This window comes from Anabas testudineus, chromosome 12 (genome assembly GCF_900324465.2).
Source record: "Anabas testudineus chromosome 12, fAnaTes1.2, whole genome shotgun sequence".
Taxonomy (NCBI): domain Eukaryota; kingdom Metazoa; phylum Chordata; class Actinopteri; order Anabantiformes; family Anabantidae; genus Anabas; species Anabas testudineus.
Window position 1 is genome coordinate 9,706,762 of NC_046621.1, and position 17,966 is coordinate 9,724,727.

The 17,966-nt window shown below is 39.6% G+C and overlaps 3 protein-coding genes across 3 annotated transcripts; all 3 read right to left on the bottom strand.

The window, feature by feature from the left end:
* Positions 1 to 360: 360 nt before the first annotated feature.
* Positions 361 to 7,345, bottom strand: LOC113158121 (sushi domain-containing protein 2). Its single transcript, XM_026353822.1, has 16 exons — positions 7,248 to 7,345; positions 6,714 to 6,912; positions 6,389 to 6,540; positions 6,107 to 6,274; positions 5,852 to 6,026; positions 5,532 to 5,733; positions 5,127 to 5,212; positions 4,195 to 4,463; positions 3,975 to 4,109; positions 3,707 to 3,865; positions 3,380 to 3,628; positions 2,644 to 2,827; positions 2,252 to 2,346; positions 1,970 to 2,149; positions 1,122 to 1,221; positions 361 to 969 (listed from the first exon to the last, which is right to left on the bottom strand). Exons 1-16 carry the CDS (start codon positions 7,306 to 7,308, stop codon positions 924 to 926), a joined length of 2,460 nt encoding a protein of 819 aa, XP_026209607.1. The 5' UTR covers positions 7,309 to 7,345; the 3' UTR covers positions 361 to 923.
* A 3,352-nt stretch (positions 7,346 to 10,697) lies between these two features.
* On the bottom strand, positions 10,698 to 12,444 carry LOC113159718 (unconventional myosin-Ih-like). The gene is made up of 4 exons (XM_026356573.1): positions 12,358 to 12,444; positions 11,528 to 11,583; positions 11,316 to 11,451; positions 10,698 to 10,769 (listed from the first exon to the last, which is right to left on the bottom strand). The coding sequence occupies exons 2-4, from the start codon at positions 11,549 to 11,551 to the stop codon at positions 10,705 to 10,707; spliced, it is 225 nt and encodes a 74-aa protein (XP_026212358.1). The 5' UTR covers positions 11,552 to 11,583; positions 12,358 to 12,444; the 3' UTR covers positions 10,698 to 10,704.
* A 108-nt stretch (positions 12,445 to 12,552) lies between these two features.
* LOC113159520 (unconventional myosin-Ic-like) lies at positions 12,553 to 16,162 on the bottom strand. Its single transcript, XM_026356250.1, has 8 exons — positions 16,081 to 16,162; positions 15,240 to 15,295; positions 15,027 to 15,162; positions 14,425 to 14,480; positions 14,212 to 14,347; positions 13,610 to 13,665; positions 13,399 to 13,533; positions 12,553 to 12,624 (listed from the first exon to the last, which is right to left on the bottom strand). Exons 2-7 carry the CDS (start codon positions 15,261 to 15,263, stop codon positions 13,417 to 13,419), a joined length of 525 nt encoding a protein of 174 aa, XP_026212035.1. The 5' UTR covers positions 15,264 to 15,295; positions 16,081 to 16,162; the 3' UTR covers positions 12,553 to 12,624; positions 13,399 to 13,416.
* Positions 16,163 to 17,966: the final 1,804 nt, after the last annotated feature.

Sequence of the window (17,966 nt, forward strand, 5' to 3'; positions counted from 1 at the left end):
TGGAGTGTCTGTGGCAAGTTGTTGGAGAATGACTCTGGAAGCAGCAAGCAGACAGTTTATTCAGGAGCGGCCTCTGCAGTCTTGTCACATACTGGTGCTCTTTGTCCACAGCCTTGTGTTATGTGAGGGAACAGCACGTACATTCAGACTCGCACAGTAAACAACAGTAAGCAGTAAACACAGTCCACCGAAGACCGAATGCAAACCTGAGACCAAACAAACATGGATTTGATATGAATTCGTAGGGGATATCAGAATATTAAAAACATGTTTACTTCCAGGACAAAGTGATAGATTGAAAGACTGACGCAGTGGAGAGCTGGTGAGGAATTTTACAGTGACAGGTTGTCATATTGAACAAATAATGAAACATGCTTTAGAGAAATAAATCAACGAGCCGTTTGCCATTGGAGAGGAATGGTATTTATTAAATATGCAATATCTGTAGCCTTTCAAGCAGCATTAGTCTAAAATATTATACAGATAAATAGTGAGTTTAAAAATATGTGGTAGAAATATAGTATCAATGACAAGTGATCAGTAATTCGGAGTAAGTACATAATAAATACAAATGATGCTGGTAAATTAAGCTACACTGTACTATTAGCAAAATGTATACTGCTAGTTTAGTTGTTATTGCGAGTTTTTGCACAAGTATGCAGCTATATGACAAAGTTTGTTGCAAACTTGAGCTGGGTTGGGAGAAGGAGTGTATGCAGGCACATGAACAGCAATGGTGCAGCTACTCTTCACAGGGACTTTTGCTCAAACCTTTGTGATTTTAGCCTGGCAGTAGTTTTTAAACATGCAGAACCAAAATAAGTCTCTGTAGCATTTACATATGCATTCATTTTAAAAGGTTTCATGTGTCAGGAGTGGAAGATGTGAACATTTACTTTATGACAATAAAACAGGTTTACTGATTAGAAGCCCTCATTTGTCAGTCCTTCCTGTGAACGTGCAGCTTTTCTGAAATGAAAAAGGGGAAAATGGTTAATCATACGTGAAAAATGACTTTCATTTCTTAGCAGAAAAACACATACACAACCTGTCTGTCAAACCTTAGTAAATCAATTAATTCATTTTAGAAATATAATCCTACAGAAAAACACATACTGCACCTTTTCTTTTGTTTTTTGGAGAGGAGTACGATTGTGGTTATTATTAAAATCAGTGTCACTGCTCCAATGACCGAACCAACCACAATTCCTGTGAGGTTACCTGAAATATGACAAAAATGTATTAACACTGAAATAAAATCAACATGAGAACATGCCGCAAACGCCCTCAGCCAGATTTAAATTGATAACCCTGATGCTGAATGTTTTATGTGTGGACTAGAGTGTGGTACTACTACTAAAAAGTAGGGAGGGGCTCTATAGCATTTAATCAAGTCTGAATCTGGTTAGATTTATTGCCATCACTTAGGTCCAGATTGAAACATGTTTAAAAACAGTCACATTCACTAATGTCAAATTTAGTCCAGTTTTGGACCCTTCAAAAAGTTAGGTTTTTTTCTTTTGGTACCATTGAACATATGTAGTTTTATCAATTATGACAATAATACACCCTGTATTAGCAGATGTGGGTGTTTCACAGGAAAATAAGCAGTCTACTAAATCCATGCTCATATCCCACTAACCACTTATATCCTGTGGTAATCTTATGTGTTTCCATGCAAATCTGCAGCAGACAGAATAAGATTTCCTTGACTAAGTGTATATTTTATCCTTAATATGTGTAGGGTGACATTAGTATATTGTGTACTTAACATACAAAGGTGATTTTTTTTCATTCTTCTGTGATTTCATTTTCTTTGTATTTAATTTCAGAGCTGATTTGGTCAATCAAATGATGCACACAAAAAACCGACATGCACACACACACAAGCATGATCAAATGAAGATGCTTGCACACGATTTGTAAATATCAAAATCATCACAAGTTGGATTTCGTCATTTATTCATACTGGGAGCCACGCAGCTCGTCTCTGTTCCAGACCACAGGCCATTCTCCTGGCATGTGCGCTCTGTGGATCCTTTGAGGGTGTAGCCATCATCACAGGAAAGCTGCACCTTAGCTCCTTGTAAATAAGTAGTCCCGTCCTTTTTGCCATTAGTTGGTGGCGAGAGCCATCCACAGGAAGTCACTGCAGAATCCATGTATAACAATGGTAACATGGTGAAATCAAGTAGAGGCTGAACTTTATAGTCATTGGACATTTTCTTAGACTTATTCATTATATACACACCTGGCTGTAGATCATCAACAAGAGAAATGTGGCTCCGGAAAGACACTCTGGTAGCATTTCCCATTCTTGGACTACGACCTACGAGGATATCATACCTACAGTACAGAGGAAATCAATAATCAGACAATAATTTGCTTCACTTTACATAATGATTTTTACTGACAGTCAAAATAAGCTGCATTTGCATAACATTCGATAACGAAGATACATCATGACCTTTGACACAATGCAACTTCTAGAAAAATGGAAATGATAAAAATAATAAAAAAGATCAAAATAGATCATCAATTAATCCGCTGGTCATTTCAGCTCTACCTTATAAAACGTGCCATAATAGTCAACTTATTTGTTATAATAAAGGGTGAATGTAGATAAAGGTTTCTTTCTCATACCTACAGAACTGAGAACCCTCTCCAGAGCATATCTCAGATGCCTGATTGGCTAATGGATCATCCTGACTCTCGCTGACAGAAAACACTGGAATAAAACTGGGGTCATGTTTGGGAGCATAATAATATGTGTCCAAAAGATAATCTGAATCATATGTGAACAAGGTGGAGTTGATGGTGACGGCCCCTGTAACAGAAAAACAGAGCGAAACCGTTAGCACATGTCAATGAAATTTCAGTGAAAGCACAGCAAAAATATCTGCTGACATTTCATAAAATGAGCATGTGCAGTATTTGTGAAATGCAAATAGCTGGTCTGTGCATGAAAAGACAGAAGGAGAAGTGGGTTTTTCCACTAAAGGGTAAAAGGAAGGGGATGTGACCCAAAACAGGAAGCAGTATGACAAAGAAATTGTGTTGCAAAAGGCCCTAGTGATGTTTTGGTACATTTCATTAAATTTATGAATGTACTTATAACCACAACTTAAATTCTGACTTTAAACAGAAGTAAAACACACAGTTAAAGCTAATGTTAGCCTTCACTAGGCTTGTTACCACATTGAATCATTAGCCGAATGTTGTTTCTCAATATGTTGGTATTAAATCGTAAATACTGTATCACATAATCCAAGTCATGGTGAAAGAACACAGTCTTAATTATATGGTAAAATGCACACATCATAAACATATGAGATGAAAACATGAATTTTTAACAATAATTTGGGGTTTAATGTCTTACAGCCAGCCCCGAAGCTGAACAGCTCCTCTGGATTACTGTGGTTCTGCACAAGTTGACCGTTGCTAAGAACGAGGTCATCTGTGGCATCGTGATTCATCTTTCCCAACAGTCCCAGAGTGGAGTCTTTGAACTCCTCTGGCAGGAGCACAGTGACTGTGATGGTTCCTTCTCTTAGTCGCGCTTCGACACCGGCTCCAGAGGGGAACATCACAGTCACATTTGAAGAGGTAGGAGAGAACACGAACACACCTGCAAGAGGGATTTAGTACGATTATAAAAACTCATCAGTGACTTCATCATGAGCAGTAAAGTGAATCAGAGTCTCACCTTGCAGGTCCATCCAGCTCTGCTCAGTAAACGAGAGGATTTTTTGATTCTTCAGAACTTCAAGGCTACTTTGATCGCTGACCAGACGCACCTCAATAACATCGGAGGATGCTTCTTTCATGGCCACAGCCGATAACTTTGTTGCTTTTATTGTGGTTCCTAATGAGAAAATCAGATCAATGACAAAGGAAAATATATTAGAATACATGCAGACCACATATGTCTTAAATATACAGTAAGTTACATTTCAAAGCCTGGAGCAGCTCACCATTCACAGCCTCTGTTCTGCCCTGGATTATCAGCTGTTTCTCTGCAGAGGTCAACAGAGTATATTCTCCTTTACCGTTAAAAGAGTAGCTGACACCGTCAAATGTTATGATGTGGGGATCTCCAAACACCACAGCTGGCAGAATATAAAAAGAAGACTTAACAATGTACAGTTACCTGGAGAAACACGTAAACTGTTTTTTTACTAATGGTTCACTCACCTGAGCTGGGCGACTGGTAACGCCTGCAGTCACTGGACGGCCGGTGTTTGAAGTAGTAGTGGCAGTTGTCAGACCACAGGCAGCAGTAGTAGAAGCTCAGGACATCGTACACCCAGTGGGATTGCCCGGGAATTCGAGGAGGTTTCTTGTAGGGAGGTGAGCCCCAGTCATGTGCTCGGTCTGGAGTACTACCCCCAATCGAGTCTGCTGTCAAGACCTGAGCACCAGTGCTGTCGTAACAACACTGTTGTCCTGCTGCATACTTTGGACTGTTGATAGATTTCCAAACATTGCTCATTAGAACAGTGAACTCAGCTGCTGCCAAAAGCGTAATGCAGTTTTTTGGTTACAGCTAGTGGTTAGTATGTCCGTCTGTGAGGACGGACTTCCCTTACGATGACCATATCAGCTTACATCATAAAGGTTTAATGGTTATTAATCCACTCAAAATCTCAAATCTTAACCTTACATCACATAAGAGAAAAGGTCAGAGGATCACCAACAATGACAGGCATTTACTGCTCCCCATGTAATAATTAAATTTGAGTATTTACCATAGGCTGGGCTAGACAGGAATGGTCTTTATTACTACTATTTACTGTCAGGGCGAGGTAGTAGTGATAAGATTATACCTTAAAAAAAAAAAAAAAGAAACTGGCAGCCAAAACTATCAGGGCAGTATAAGAATAAACACAGGAAGAGAAGAACAGTGCAATTTTCTGTATTTATTATTCACAAAATGTTAATGTTGATAAATTAGGAGAGGTGTTCAGAATGAATTTACTCTTTTTTCTGTGTTGATGAAACTGAAAGTTGTCCTTTACTGTATCACTGTATTATTACTCATTATTATACAAATGTATCACAGATCACAGATGAGGTAATTGTATTTTGTAGAATTTAAAATGAAATGTAATGTCACAATAACTCACCTGGCTTGTATGGCCCTCACACAGTGAACACTCCCGGGGTGGTAGGTACACACACTGCCTTTCTCTATGTCACAGCCATAGTCAGTCTGAGGATAGAGACACAGAGTCCGTGTCATGCAGTTCACTGGGTTCATGTGTAAACTACAGTTCATGGGTATAATTACAGTATTCTCATTAATTTTAATATTTAATTTAAAAAATAAATTAAAGGAGACTGTTAAAAAATAATCACCAGCAGAGGGATAAAGCCACATAAAGTCATTATATATTTTCATCAAGCAGATAAGATACAATTTCTATACTCTGACCTCTTTGTGAAGTTCATCAGTGTCGTATTACTTTTATATTTTATATTCACTGCAAGAAAGTGCAACCACAAAGAAATTGGCTTCTCTTCACACTTACATGAAACCTCCCTGTGTCCGCTCTCGCTTGAGCCAGGGTGCAGGGGCAGTCTATGATCTCAGTGAGGAAGTTGGGCAGCTCATTTTCCAGCTGGTCCCATGCTAAACATTTCTCCAGGGCCCACGCTGCTGAGTTCTGCCTGAACTTCTCCTCCAGGTGCCAGGCTAGAGCGTGATCCTCAGTCCATACTGCTTGCACGTTCCTAAATTAACACACAGCTGATTTCATGTTCCCAGTTTTTCCCATCGCTTTGATGATTCAGACTTTATGAATGACTCGTAATGATCTTTTGAGGTTTTTTCCTCTGAATGAATACGCACCACATGCCATCAGAGTAGTTGCTGGAGCTGACACGCACCGAGCCGAGCTCCCAGCTTGAGAAGCCATTCTCCGCTGGTTTGGGCAAAAAGCTAAAGGAGCCACTGTTGGGTTGATCCTTTGCAAGTGAGTATAGATATGTCCACTCACCCTGCCAATAGTCTGAATAGGGCTCTCCTACAGAGACACATATTACAAATTAAAAACTGAGTAAAAGTGGGAGTTACTGAGTGCATATACATTACATACTTTCTCACCTGTCTCCCTGTATCCCCAGAGCTCAATGTTGACCCTGTCAGCTTTGACCAAAGAGGTGTTCCATATCATCTGGAGAGTTCCTCCAACATTAGGTGTACCATAGTACTGCCATTTTGTTGAGTTGATCTGCATCGCCTTGAACTGGAGGCCTAACTTGCCCGTGTGTACTATATTTTAATCATACAAATCAGAAATTAATGTTGTTTCATCATCAAATGACAGATTGTTGAAGTAGAAGAAGCAGTTTTTAGGTTATTCTAATAAAAAAACATTGTTTGAACCTGAAAGCCAGGACCCAACTCTGTTGTATGTAGCCCCATTGTCTGAGGAGATTTGCAGAGGAATCCATCCTGTTTCATACAACAGTGGGGAGATACAATGGCCTCTACTGTTTTCATCCACATACCCCACAGTATTAATATTGTTGTTGAACCTGCCATTAAAGAAGAATAATCAGTCAGCTACTGTGCTAAAATATAATTCTTCAGTTCAATTCATTCAGCTTCATTCTTGTAAATATTTTTCATTTAACCATGATCAAGAAATTAGTATAATCAGAATAGTTTTAGAAAAAGTAAAACACTGAGGTGTTTAGGAAAGTTTTACCTGCATATTATCTGAGAACTCTCATTGAAACTTGCATCAAGAACAGCAAAATCTGTCCCTCCAAACATGGACCCAGAATAAGGAAAGATTTCCACACAGTACTCTCTATAGTCTGTGCAGCAGTTTTTCAGAGACGTACACGTTGGATGGCATGAACAGCCGTCTGGTTTATTCCCACAGTTTCCTTCACATGTCTGTCCTGTTGAAATAAAGAAAGAGGGCGTTGAGTCTCATTTAGCATTTAATGCATAAGAGTATTTTAAGTCAGACATCAGTTAGCCAACTGATAAATTGAAATGTGCTCAACAGTTACATTCTCAGTTTGATCCTTTACACAAAATATCCTGAAATCTTACAAACAATAAACCATTTAGTCAGTTTCTACATCCCATCACTTCAGTGTACACCTAAATATAACATTGATCATCTCATCTAACTTCAAGTAACACAGCATTAAATAGTATTTGAAGTGTGACACATAATGCATATGAGTTTATATAAAATGTGATATTTTAGAGGTTTGTCAGTACTTACCACATGTCCCGCAGACACACAAAACCAGGAGGGCAAATATTAATGCAGTGAATCTTTCCATCTTGACAGAGTGAGGTGTCAGCCAAAGCGTGTACTACACGTTCTTGGCTGCTTGTATAGTTTTGTCCCAGTTAGATATACTCAGCATTTTTATTTAAACCTTGACCCTTTAGTGACAGGTAATTACAAACAGCAGTTTAATCATCAACCAGAGGTCATAATAACAGATTCAGCAGTGTCTCTCCTCACATGACCACCTTTGACCATCTACAGTATCAGTTAGTGCCAATCTGATTATTCCCCTAATATGTTTTACAGTTTATATCAGAGTCTTAGAAACTCATGCTGGCTATTCACTTTATTTTTAAAGCATTAAAATAAAGATGCAACTTTACACCAAAACGAGACTGCACATTTGTCTTAACAAATAATCACTTAACAACATAACATAACATAACATTAATTTAACATTAAGCTACTCTGCCTTTATACTGAAATTAGCCAAATAAAGCATGTATATTTTTGATGTCTTGTGCTAACTTTAAATATACTAAACTATTAGAAGTGAAGAGACCTACAAACACATTATTCCAACATAGTACATGACCATTTGTCTTCTTATTCTGAAGAAGATAATGCCTAAACATTGATTGATATAGTACTTAACACGGATTACTAGCAAAGCTGTACGATTTATAGCTGTAAGAAGCTGTTGCACTGTCCTTGGCTTAGCTGCAGTTAAAGGTGCAGGACGGATTTAAGTCTGTGCTGTCGGGATCAGAGTCACATAATCACTTAAACTCCAGTTGCTGTGTCCTTAGACGCTGCTGCTTAAACTGCATTGCACTTCTTTTTTTTTTATTTCTAAAATGTCACATATTTAAAAAAAGACATGCACTGCTCAGTCAAATAAAAGTCACCACCTTGATTTAACTAAGCAAATAGGTAAGAGCATCATATTGGTTACTGCATGGATGATTATTTTTCAGCTAACAACAATTTGTTTAACCCAAACTGATGCAGTGAGTAGCTTCTCATTTCTCAAACAACCAGGTCAGAAGACACATCCTGTGGTCATGGAAAAGATGTTAATCTGTTTCAGAAGGGTCAAATGATGAATACTGAATGACTTCTGGTCCCTGGTGGCACAAACATATTCCAAGATGACAATGCTAGGTTTCATCTAGCTCAAATTGTTAAAGTGCAGTTCAGGCAGCATGTAACATTATTTTCCCACGACACATTATTTTTACACATGATACATTATTTTCACATAACACATCATTTTCACACACGACACATTATTTTCACACGACACATAATTTTCACACAAGACACATTATTTTTAAACATGACACATCATTACCACACATGACACATTATTTTAACACATGACACATTATTTTAACACATGACACGTTATTTTCACACGACACATTATTTTCACACATGAACAGGCCACCACAGAGTTCAAATCAATAATGAGCTTGTCTCGTCTAATTGTCTCACTCGTTACCTTTCAGAGAGCTGTAATCTATCCTCTGCTTGATCTTGGCCTCCTCAACCAGGTAGGCAGCTTCTTGGGTGAAGATGAGTTGCTGGAGTCGAGGCCTAAACCCATTCCTGTCGTACTTAACCACCGGCACGCTATACTGTAAGCAGGGGACACACTGGGTCAGAGTGGACAAAAAAGGTTATTAAAGCAAAGAAAATTCCAGTGTTACTTTACCTTGATGTGCTCATGGTGAACCATCTGTAGCACCTTGAGGTTTATGTCTTCTTCACCTTAATGAAAGTCAAAAAATTAATAATAATCCATGATCCAGGAGACTGGATACAACAAGAGTCTAATTCTAGTAACTTGCTTATGAATGTGAAAAGTACGACACATTACTTTCACACGACACATTATTTTCACACGACACATTATTTTCACACATGAACAGGCCACCACAGAGTTCAAATCTTAACTCCATTGACAATCTGGGATGTGCTGGAGAAGACTTTGTGCAGTGATCTGACTCTTAACTCTGAACAGGAATAAATGTTGTGACATTGCAGAAGTTTATTGAAACGATGCCACAGTCAATGAGTGCCGCATTCAGGGCTAAAGATGGTCCAACAAAACATTTGGGACGGGTGGTGTACATAAAGATAACATGTGACTGAATTGTGTAGAATAATGTGATAATGCTAACAAGGCTTTTTGACAGGAAGAAAACTCAGGAAAGAGTTGGTTTCACAATGGATCTGAGTAACTGTTAGGACAAATGTCGTTATGATCATATGACCAAACCTTGAGACCAAGTTACTGTGATGGATGGCACACGTCACACGGAGTGTAATCAGTCATTCGCATGAAGTAATTGTAATGACTGGTAAAATGTGACAGAGCACAATGCAGATTATAGTAGCACTAGCACAACAACACACTGACTGTTTGTTTTGGGCTCCAGACAATATTAAACAGTGATTTATCACACAGGTGGGTCAGCAGGTTTAAAGCATGTGTGTAGCTTTCCCTGTGATACTGGGGTTAATGAGCTTGTCTCGTCTAATTGTCTCACTCGTTACCTTTCAGAGAGCTGTAATCTATCCTCTGCTTGATCTTGGCCTCCTCGACCAGGTAGGCAGCTTCTTGGGTGAAGATGAGTTGCCGGAGACGAGGCCTAAACCCGTTCCTGTCGTACTTAACCACCGGCACGCTTTACTGTAAGCAGGGGACACACTGGGTCAGAGTGGACAAAAAAGGTTATTAAACAAAGAAAATTCCAGTGTTACTTTACCTTGATGTGCTCATGGTGAACCATCTGTAGCACCTTGAGGTTTATGTCTTCTTCACCTTAATGAAAGTAAAAAAATTAATAATAATCCATGAGGGAGACTGGATACAACAAGAGTCTAATTCTAGTAACTTGCTTATGAATGTGAAAAGTACGACACATTACTTTCACACGACACATTATTTTCCCACGACACATTACTTTCACACGACACATCATTTTCACACACGACACATTATTTTCACACACGACACATTATTTTCACACGACACATAATTTTCACACATGACACATTATTTTTAAACATGACACGTCATTTTCACACGTGACACATTATTTTTACACATGACACATTATTTTTACACATGATACATTATTTTCACACGACACATTATTTTCACACATGAACAGGCCACCACAGAGTTCAAATCAATAATGAGCTTGTCTCGTCTAATTGTCTCACTCGTTACCTTTCAGAGAGCTGTAATCTATCCTCTGCTTGATCTTGGCCTCCTCGACCAGGTAGGCAGCTTCTTGGGTGAAGATGAGTTGCCGGAGACGAGGCCTAAACCCGTTCCTGTCGTACTTAACCACCGGCACGCTTTACTGTAAGCAGGGGACACACTGGGTCAGAGTGGACAAAAAAGGTTATTAAAGCACAGAAAATTCCAGTGTTACTTTACCTTGATGTGCTCATGGTGAACCATCTGTAGCACCTTGAGGTTTATGTCTTCTTCACCTTAATGAAAGTAAAAAAATTAATAATAATCCATGAGGGAGACTGGATACAACAAGAGTCTAATTCTAGTAACTTGCTTATGAATGTGAAAAGTACGACACATTACTTTCACACGACACATCATTTTCACACACGACACATTATTTTTACACATGACACATTATTTTCCCGAAACACATTACTTTCACACAAGAAAACTCAGGAAAGAGTTGGTTTCACAATGGATCTGAGTAACTGTTAGGACAAATGTCGTTATGATCATATGACCAAACCTTGAGACCAAGTTACTGTAATGGATGGCACACGTCACACGGAGTGTAATCAGTCATTCGCATGAATTGTAATGACTGGTAAAATGTGACAGAGCACAATGCAGATTATAGTAGCACTAGCACAACAACACACTGACTGTTGGTTTTGGGCTCCAGACAATATTAAACAGTGATTTATCACACAGGTGGGTCAGCAGGTTTAAAGCATGTGTGTAGCTTTCCCTGTGATACTGGGGTTAAGGAGCTTGTCTCGTCTAATTGTCTCACTCGTTACCTTTCAGAGAGCTGTAATCTATCCTCTGCTTGATCTTGACCTCCTCGACCAGGTAGGCAGCTTCTTGGGTGAAGATGAGTTGCCGGAGACGAGGCCTAAACCCGTTCCTGTCGTACTTAACCACCGGCACGCTATACTGTAAGCAGGGGACACACTGGGTCAGAGTGGACAAAAAAGGTTATTAAACAAAGAAAATTCCAGTGTTACTTTACCTTGATGTGCTCATGGTGAACCATCTGTAGCACCTTGAGGTTTATGTCTTCTTCACCTTAATGAAAGTCAAAAAATTAATAATAATCCATGAGGAGACTGGATACAACAAGAGTCTAATTCTAGTAACTTGCTTATGAATGTGAAAAGTACGACACATTACTTTCACACGACACATTATTTTCACACGACACATTATTTTCACACATGAACAGGCCACCACAGAGTTCAAATCTTAACTCCATTGAAAATCTGGGATGTGCTGGAGAAGACTTTGTGCAGCGATCCGACTCTTAACTCTGAACAGGAATAAATGTTGTGACATTGCAGAAGTTTATTGAAACGATGCCACAGTCAATGAGTGCCGCATTCAGGGCTAAAGATGGTCCAACAAAACATTTGGGACGGGTGGTGTACATAAAGATAACATGTGACTGAATTGTGTAGAATAATGTGATAATGCTAACAAGGCTTTTTGACAGGAAGAAAACTCAGGAAAGAATTGGTTTCACAATGGATCTGAGACAAATGTCGTTATGATCATATGACCAAACCGTGAGACCAAGTTACTGTAATGGATGGCACACGTCACATGGAGTGTAATCGGTCATTCGCATGAAGTAATTGTAATGACTGGTAAAATGTGACAGAGCACAATGCAGATTATAGTAGCACTAGCACAACAACACACTGACTGTTGGTTTTGGGCTCCACACAATATTAAACAGTGATTTATCACACAGGTGGGTCAGCAGGTTTAAAGCATGTGTGAAGCTTTCCCTGTGATACTGGGGTTAATGAGCTTGTCTCGTCTAATTGTCTCACTCGTTACCTTTCAGAGAGCTGTAATCTATCCTCTGCTTGATCTTGGCCTCCTCGACCAGGTAGGCAGCTTCTTGGGTGAAGATGAGTTGCCGGAGACGAGGCCTAAACCTTTCCTGTCGTACTTAACCACCGGCACGCTTTACTGTAGGCAGGAGACACACTGGGTCAGAGTGGACAAAAAAGGTTATTAAACAAAGAAAATTCCAGTGTTACTTTACCTTGATGTGCTCATGGTGAACCATCTGTAGCACCTTGAGGTTTATGTCTTCTTCACCTTAATGAAAGTCAAAAAATTAATAATAATCCATGAGGAGACTGGATACAACAAGAGTCTAATTCTAGTAACTTGCTTATGAATGTGAAAAGTACGACACATTACTTTCACACGACACATTATTTTCACACGACACATTATTTTCACACATGAACAGGCCACCACAGAGTTCAAATCTTAACTCCATTGAAAATCTGGGATGTGCTGGAGAAGACTTTGTGCAGCGATCCGACTCTTAACTCTGAACAGGAATAAATGTTGTGACATTGCAGAAGTTTATTGAAACGATGCCACAGTCAATGAGTGCCGCATTCAGGGCTAAAGATGGTCCAACAAAACATTTGGGACGGGTGGTGTACATAAAGATAACATGTGACTGAATTGTGTAGAATAATGTGATAATGCTAACAAGGCTTTTTGACAGGAAGAAAACTCAGGAAAGAATTGGTTTCACAATGGATCTGAGACAAATGTCGTTATGATCATATGACCAAACCGTGAGACCAAGTTACTGTAATGGATGGCACACGTCACATGGAGTGTAATCGGTCATTCGCATGAAGTAATTGTAATGACTGGTAAAATGTGACAGAGCACAATGCAGATTATAGTAGCACTAGCACAACAACACACTGACTGTTGGTTTTGGGCTCCACACAATATTAAACAGTGATTTATCACACAGGTGGGTCAGCAGGTTTAAAGCATGTGTGAAGCTTTCCCTGTGATACTGGGGTTAATGAGCTTGTCTCGTCTAATTGTCTCACTCGTTACCTTTCAGAGAGCTGTAATCTATCCTCTGCTTGATCTTGGCCTCCTCGACCAGGTAGGCAGCTTCTTGGGTGAAGATGAGTTGCCGGAGACGAGGCCTAAACCTTTCCTGTCGTACTTAACCACCGGCACGCTATACTGTAAGCAGGAGACACACTGGGTCAGAGTGGACAAAAAAGGTTATTAAACAAAGAAAATTCCAGTGTTACTTTACCTTGATGTGCTCATGGTGAACCATCTGTAGCACCTTGAGGTTTATGTCTTCTTCACCTTAATGAAAGTCAAAAAATTAATAATAATCCATGAGGGAGACTGGATACAACAAGAGTCTAATTCTAGTAACTTGCTTATGAATGTGAAAAGTACGACACATTACTTTCACACGAAACATCATTTTCACACACGACACATTATTTTTACACATGACACATTATTTTCCCGAAACACATTACTTTCACACAAGAAAACTCAGGAAAGAGTTGGTTTCACAATGGATCTGAGTAACTGTTAGGACAAATGTCGTTATGATCATATGACCAAACCTTGAGACCAAGTTACTGTAATGGATGGCACACGTCACACGGAGTTTAATCAGTCATTCGCATGAATTGTAATGACTGGAAAAATGTGACAGAGCACAATGCAGATTATAGTAGCACTAGCACAACAACACACTGACTGTTGGTTTTGGGCTCCAGACAATATTAAACAGTGACTTTTCACACAGGTGGATCAGCAGGTTTAAAGCATGTGTGTAGCTTTCCCTGTGATACTGGGGTTAATGAGCTTGTCTCGTCTAATTGTCTCACTCGTTACCTTTCAGAGAGCTGTAATCTATCCTCTGCTTGATCTTGGCCTCCTCGACCAGGTAGGCAGCTTCTTGGGTGAAGATGAGTTGCCGGAGATGAGGCCTAAACCCGTTCCTGTCGTACTTAACCACCGGCACGCTATACTGTAAGCAGGGGACACACTGGGTCAGAGTGGACAAAAAAGGTTATTAAAGCAAAGAAAATTCCAGTGTTACTTTACCTTGATGTGCTCATGGTGAACCATCTGTAGCACCTTGAGGTTTATGTCTTCTTCACCTTAATGAAAGTAAAAAAATTAATAATAATCCATGAGGGAGACTGGATACAACAAGAGTCTAATTCTAGTAACTTGCTTATGAATGTGAAAAGTACGACACATTACTTTCACACGACACATCATTTTCACACACGACACATTATTTTTACACATGACACATTATTTTCCCGAAACACATTACTTTCACACAAGAAAACTCAGGAAAGAGTTGGTTTCACAATGGATCTGAGTAACTGTTAGGACAAATGTCGTTATGATCATATGACCAAACCTTGAGACCAAGTTACTGTAATGGATGGCACACGTCACACGGAGTGTAATCAGTCATTCGCATGAATTGTAATGACTGGTAAAATGTGACAGAGCACAATGCAGATTATAGTAGCACTAGCACAACAACACACTGACTGTTGGTTTTGGGCTCCAGACAATATTAAACAGTGATTTATCACACAGGTGGGTCAGCAGGTTTAAAGCATGTGTGTAGCTTTCCCTGTGATACTGGGGTTAAGGAGCTTGTCTCGTCTAATTGTCTCACTCGTTACCTTTCAGAGAGCTGTAATCTATCCTCTGCTTGATCTTGACCTCCTCGACCAGGTAGGCAGCTTCTTGGGTGAAGATGAGTTGCCGGAGACGAGGCCTAAACCCGTTCCTGTCGTACTTAACCACCGGCACGCTATACTGTAAGCAGGGGACACACTGGGTCAGAGTGGACAAAAAAGGTTATTAAAGCAAAGAAAATTCCAGTGTTACTTTACCTTGATGTGCTCATGGTGAACCATCTGTAGCACCTTGAGGTTTATGTCTTCTTCACCTTAATGAAAGTCAAAAAATTAATAATAATCCATGAGGAGACTGGATACAACAAGAGTCTAATTCTAGTAACTTGCTTATGAATGTGAAAAGTACGACACATTACTTTCACACGACACATTATTTTCACACGACACATTATTTTCACACATGAACAGGCCACCACAGAGTTCAAATCTTAACTCCATTGACAATCTGGGATGTGCTGGAGAAGACTTTGTGCAGCGATCCGACTCTTAACTCTGAACAGGAATAAATGTTGTGACATTGCAGAAGTTTATTGAAACGATGCCACAGTCAATGAGTGCCGCATTCAGGGCTAAAGATGGTCCAACAAAACATTTGGGACGGGTGGTGTACATAAAGATAACATGTGACTGAATTGTGTAGAATAATGTGATAATGCTAACAAGGCTTTTTGACAGAAAGAAAACTCAGGAAAGAGTTGGTTTCACAATGGATCTGAGTAACTGTTAGGACAAATGTCGTTATGATCATATGACCAAACCGTGAGACCAAGTTACTGTAATGGATGGCACAAGTGACACGGAGTGTAATCAGTCATTCGCATGAAGTAATTGTAATGACTGGTAAAATGTGACAGAGCACAATGCAGATTAAAGTAGCACTAGCACAACAACACACTGACTGTTTGTTTTGGGCTCCACACAATATTAAACAGTGATTTATCACACAGGTGGGTCAGCAGGTTTAAAGCATGTGTGTAGCTTTCCCTGTGATACTGGGGTTAATGAGCTTGTCTCGTCTAATTGTCTCACTCGTTACCTTTCAGAGAGCTGTAATCTATCCTCTGCTTGATCTTGGCCTCCTCGACCAGGTAGGCAGCTTCTTGGGTGAAGATGAGTTGCCGGAGATGAGGCCTAAACCCCGTTCCTGTCGTACTTAACCACCGGCACACTATACTGTAAGCAGGGGACACACTGGATCAGAGTGGACAAAAAAGCAAAGAAAATTCCAGTGTTACTTTACCTTGATGTGCTCATGGTGAACCATCTGTAGCACCTTGAGGTTTATGTCTTCTTCACCTTAATGAAAGTAAAAAAATTAATAATAATCCATGAGGGAGACTGGATACAACAAGACTCTAATTCTAGTAACTTGCTTCTGAATGTGAAAAGTACGACACATTACTTTCACACGACACATTATTTTCCCACGACACATTACTTTCACACGACACATTATTTTCCCACGACACATTACTTTCACACGACACATCATTTTCACACACAACACATTATTTTTACACATGACACATTATTTTCCCGAAACACACTACTTTCACACAACACATCATTTTCACACACGACACATTATTTTCACACGACACATCATTTTCACACATGACACATTATTTTTACACATGACACATTATTTTTACACATGATACATTATTTTCACACGACACATTATTTTCACACATGAACAGGCCACCACAGAGTTCAAATCAATAATGAGCTTGTCTCGTCTAATTGTCTCACTCGTTACCTTTCAGAGAGCTGTAATCTATCCTCTGCTTGATCTTGGCCTCCTCGACCAGGTAGGCAGCTTCTTGGGTGAAGATGAGTTGCCGGAGATGAGGCCTAAACCCGTTCCTGTCGTACTTAACCACCGGCACGCTATACTGTAAGCAGGGGACACACTGGGTCAGAGTGGACAAAAAAGGTTATTAAAGCAAAGAAAATTCCAGTGTTACTTTACCTTTATGTGCTCATGGTGAACCATCTGTAGCACCTTGAGGTTTATGTCTTCTTCACCTTAATGAAAGTAAAAAAATTAATAATAATCCATGAGGGAGACTGGATACAACAAGAGTCTAATTCTAGTAACTTGCTTATGAATGTGAAAAGTACGACACATTACTTTCACACGACACATCATTTTCACACACGACACATTATTTTTACACATGACACATTATTTTCCCGAAACACATTACTTTCACACAAGAAAACTCAGGAAAGAGTTGGTTTCACAATGGATCTGAGTAACTGTTAGGACAAATGTCGTTATGATCATATGACCAAACCTTGAGACCAAGTTACTGTAATGGATGGCACACGTCACACGGAGTTTAATCAGTCATTCGCATGAATTGTAATGACTGGTAAAATGTGACAGAGCACAATGCAGATTATAGTAGCACTAGCACAACAACACACTGACTGTTTCTTTTGGGCTCCAGACAATATTAAACAGTGATTTATCACACAGGTGGGTCAGCAGGTTTAAAGCATGTGTGTAGCTTTCCCTGTGATACTGGGGTTAATGAGCTTGTCTCGTCTAATTGTCTCACTCGTTACCTTTCAGAGAGCTGTAATCTATCCTCTGCTTGATCTTGGCCTCCTCGACCAGGTAGGCAGCTTCTTGGGTGAAGATGAGTTGCCGGAGACGAGGCCTAAACCCGTTCCTGTCGTACTTAACCACCGGCACGCTTTACTGTAAGCAGGAGACACACTGGGTCAGAGTGGACAAAAAAGGTTATTAAACAAAGAAAATTCCAGTGTTACTTTACCTTGATGTGCTCATGGTGAACCATCTGTAGCACCTTGAGGTTTATGTCTTCTTCACCTTAATGAAAGTAAAAAAATTAATAATAATCCATGAGGGAGACTGGATACAACAAGAGTCTAATTCTAGTAACTTGCTTA

Excerpts from the sequence above, each read along its gene's own strand:
- LOC113158121 (XM_026353822.1), bottom strand. The coding sequence starts at position 7,308 with ATGGAAAGATTCACTGCATTAATATTTGCCCTCCTGGTTTTGTGTGTC. Across the intron at positions 6,275-6,388 it reads AGTTGGGTCCTGGCTTTCAG|TACACACGGGCAAGTTAGGC; the intron begins GTTCAAACAATG and ends ATTAAAATATAG. Across the intron at positions 3,866-3,974 it reads CAGAACAGAGGCTGTGAATG|GAACCACAATAAAAGCAACA; the intron begins GTGAGCTGCTCC and ends TTTTCTCATTAG.
- LOC113159718 (XM_026356573.1), bottom strand. The coding sequence starts at position 11,551 with ATGGTTCACCATGAGCACATCAAG. Across the intron at positions 11,452-11,527 it reads TTCACCATGAGCACATCAAG|TATAGCGTGCCGGTGGTTAA; the intron begins GTAAAGTAACAC and ends CCCTGCTTACAG. Across the intron at positions 10,770-11,315 it reads AGATTACAGCTCTCTGAAAG|GTGAAGAAGACATAAACCTC; the intron begins GTAACGAGTGAG and ends ACTTTCATTAAG.
- LOC113159520 (XM_026356250.1), bottom strand. The coding sequence starts at position 15,263 with ATGGTTCACCATGAGCACATCAAG. Across the intron at positions 15,163-15,239 it reads TTCACCATGAGCACATCAAG|TATAGCGTGCCGGTGGTTAA; the intron begins GTAAAGTAACAC and ends CCCTGCTTACAG. Across the intron at positions 14,481-15,026 it reads AGATTACAGCTCTCTGAAAG|GTGAAGAAGACATAAACCTC; the intron begins GTAACGAGTGAG and ends ACTTTCATTAAG.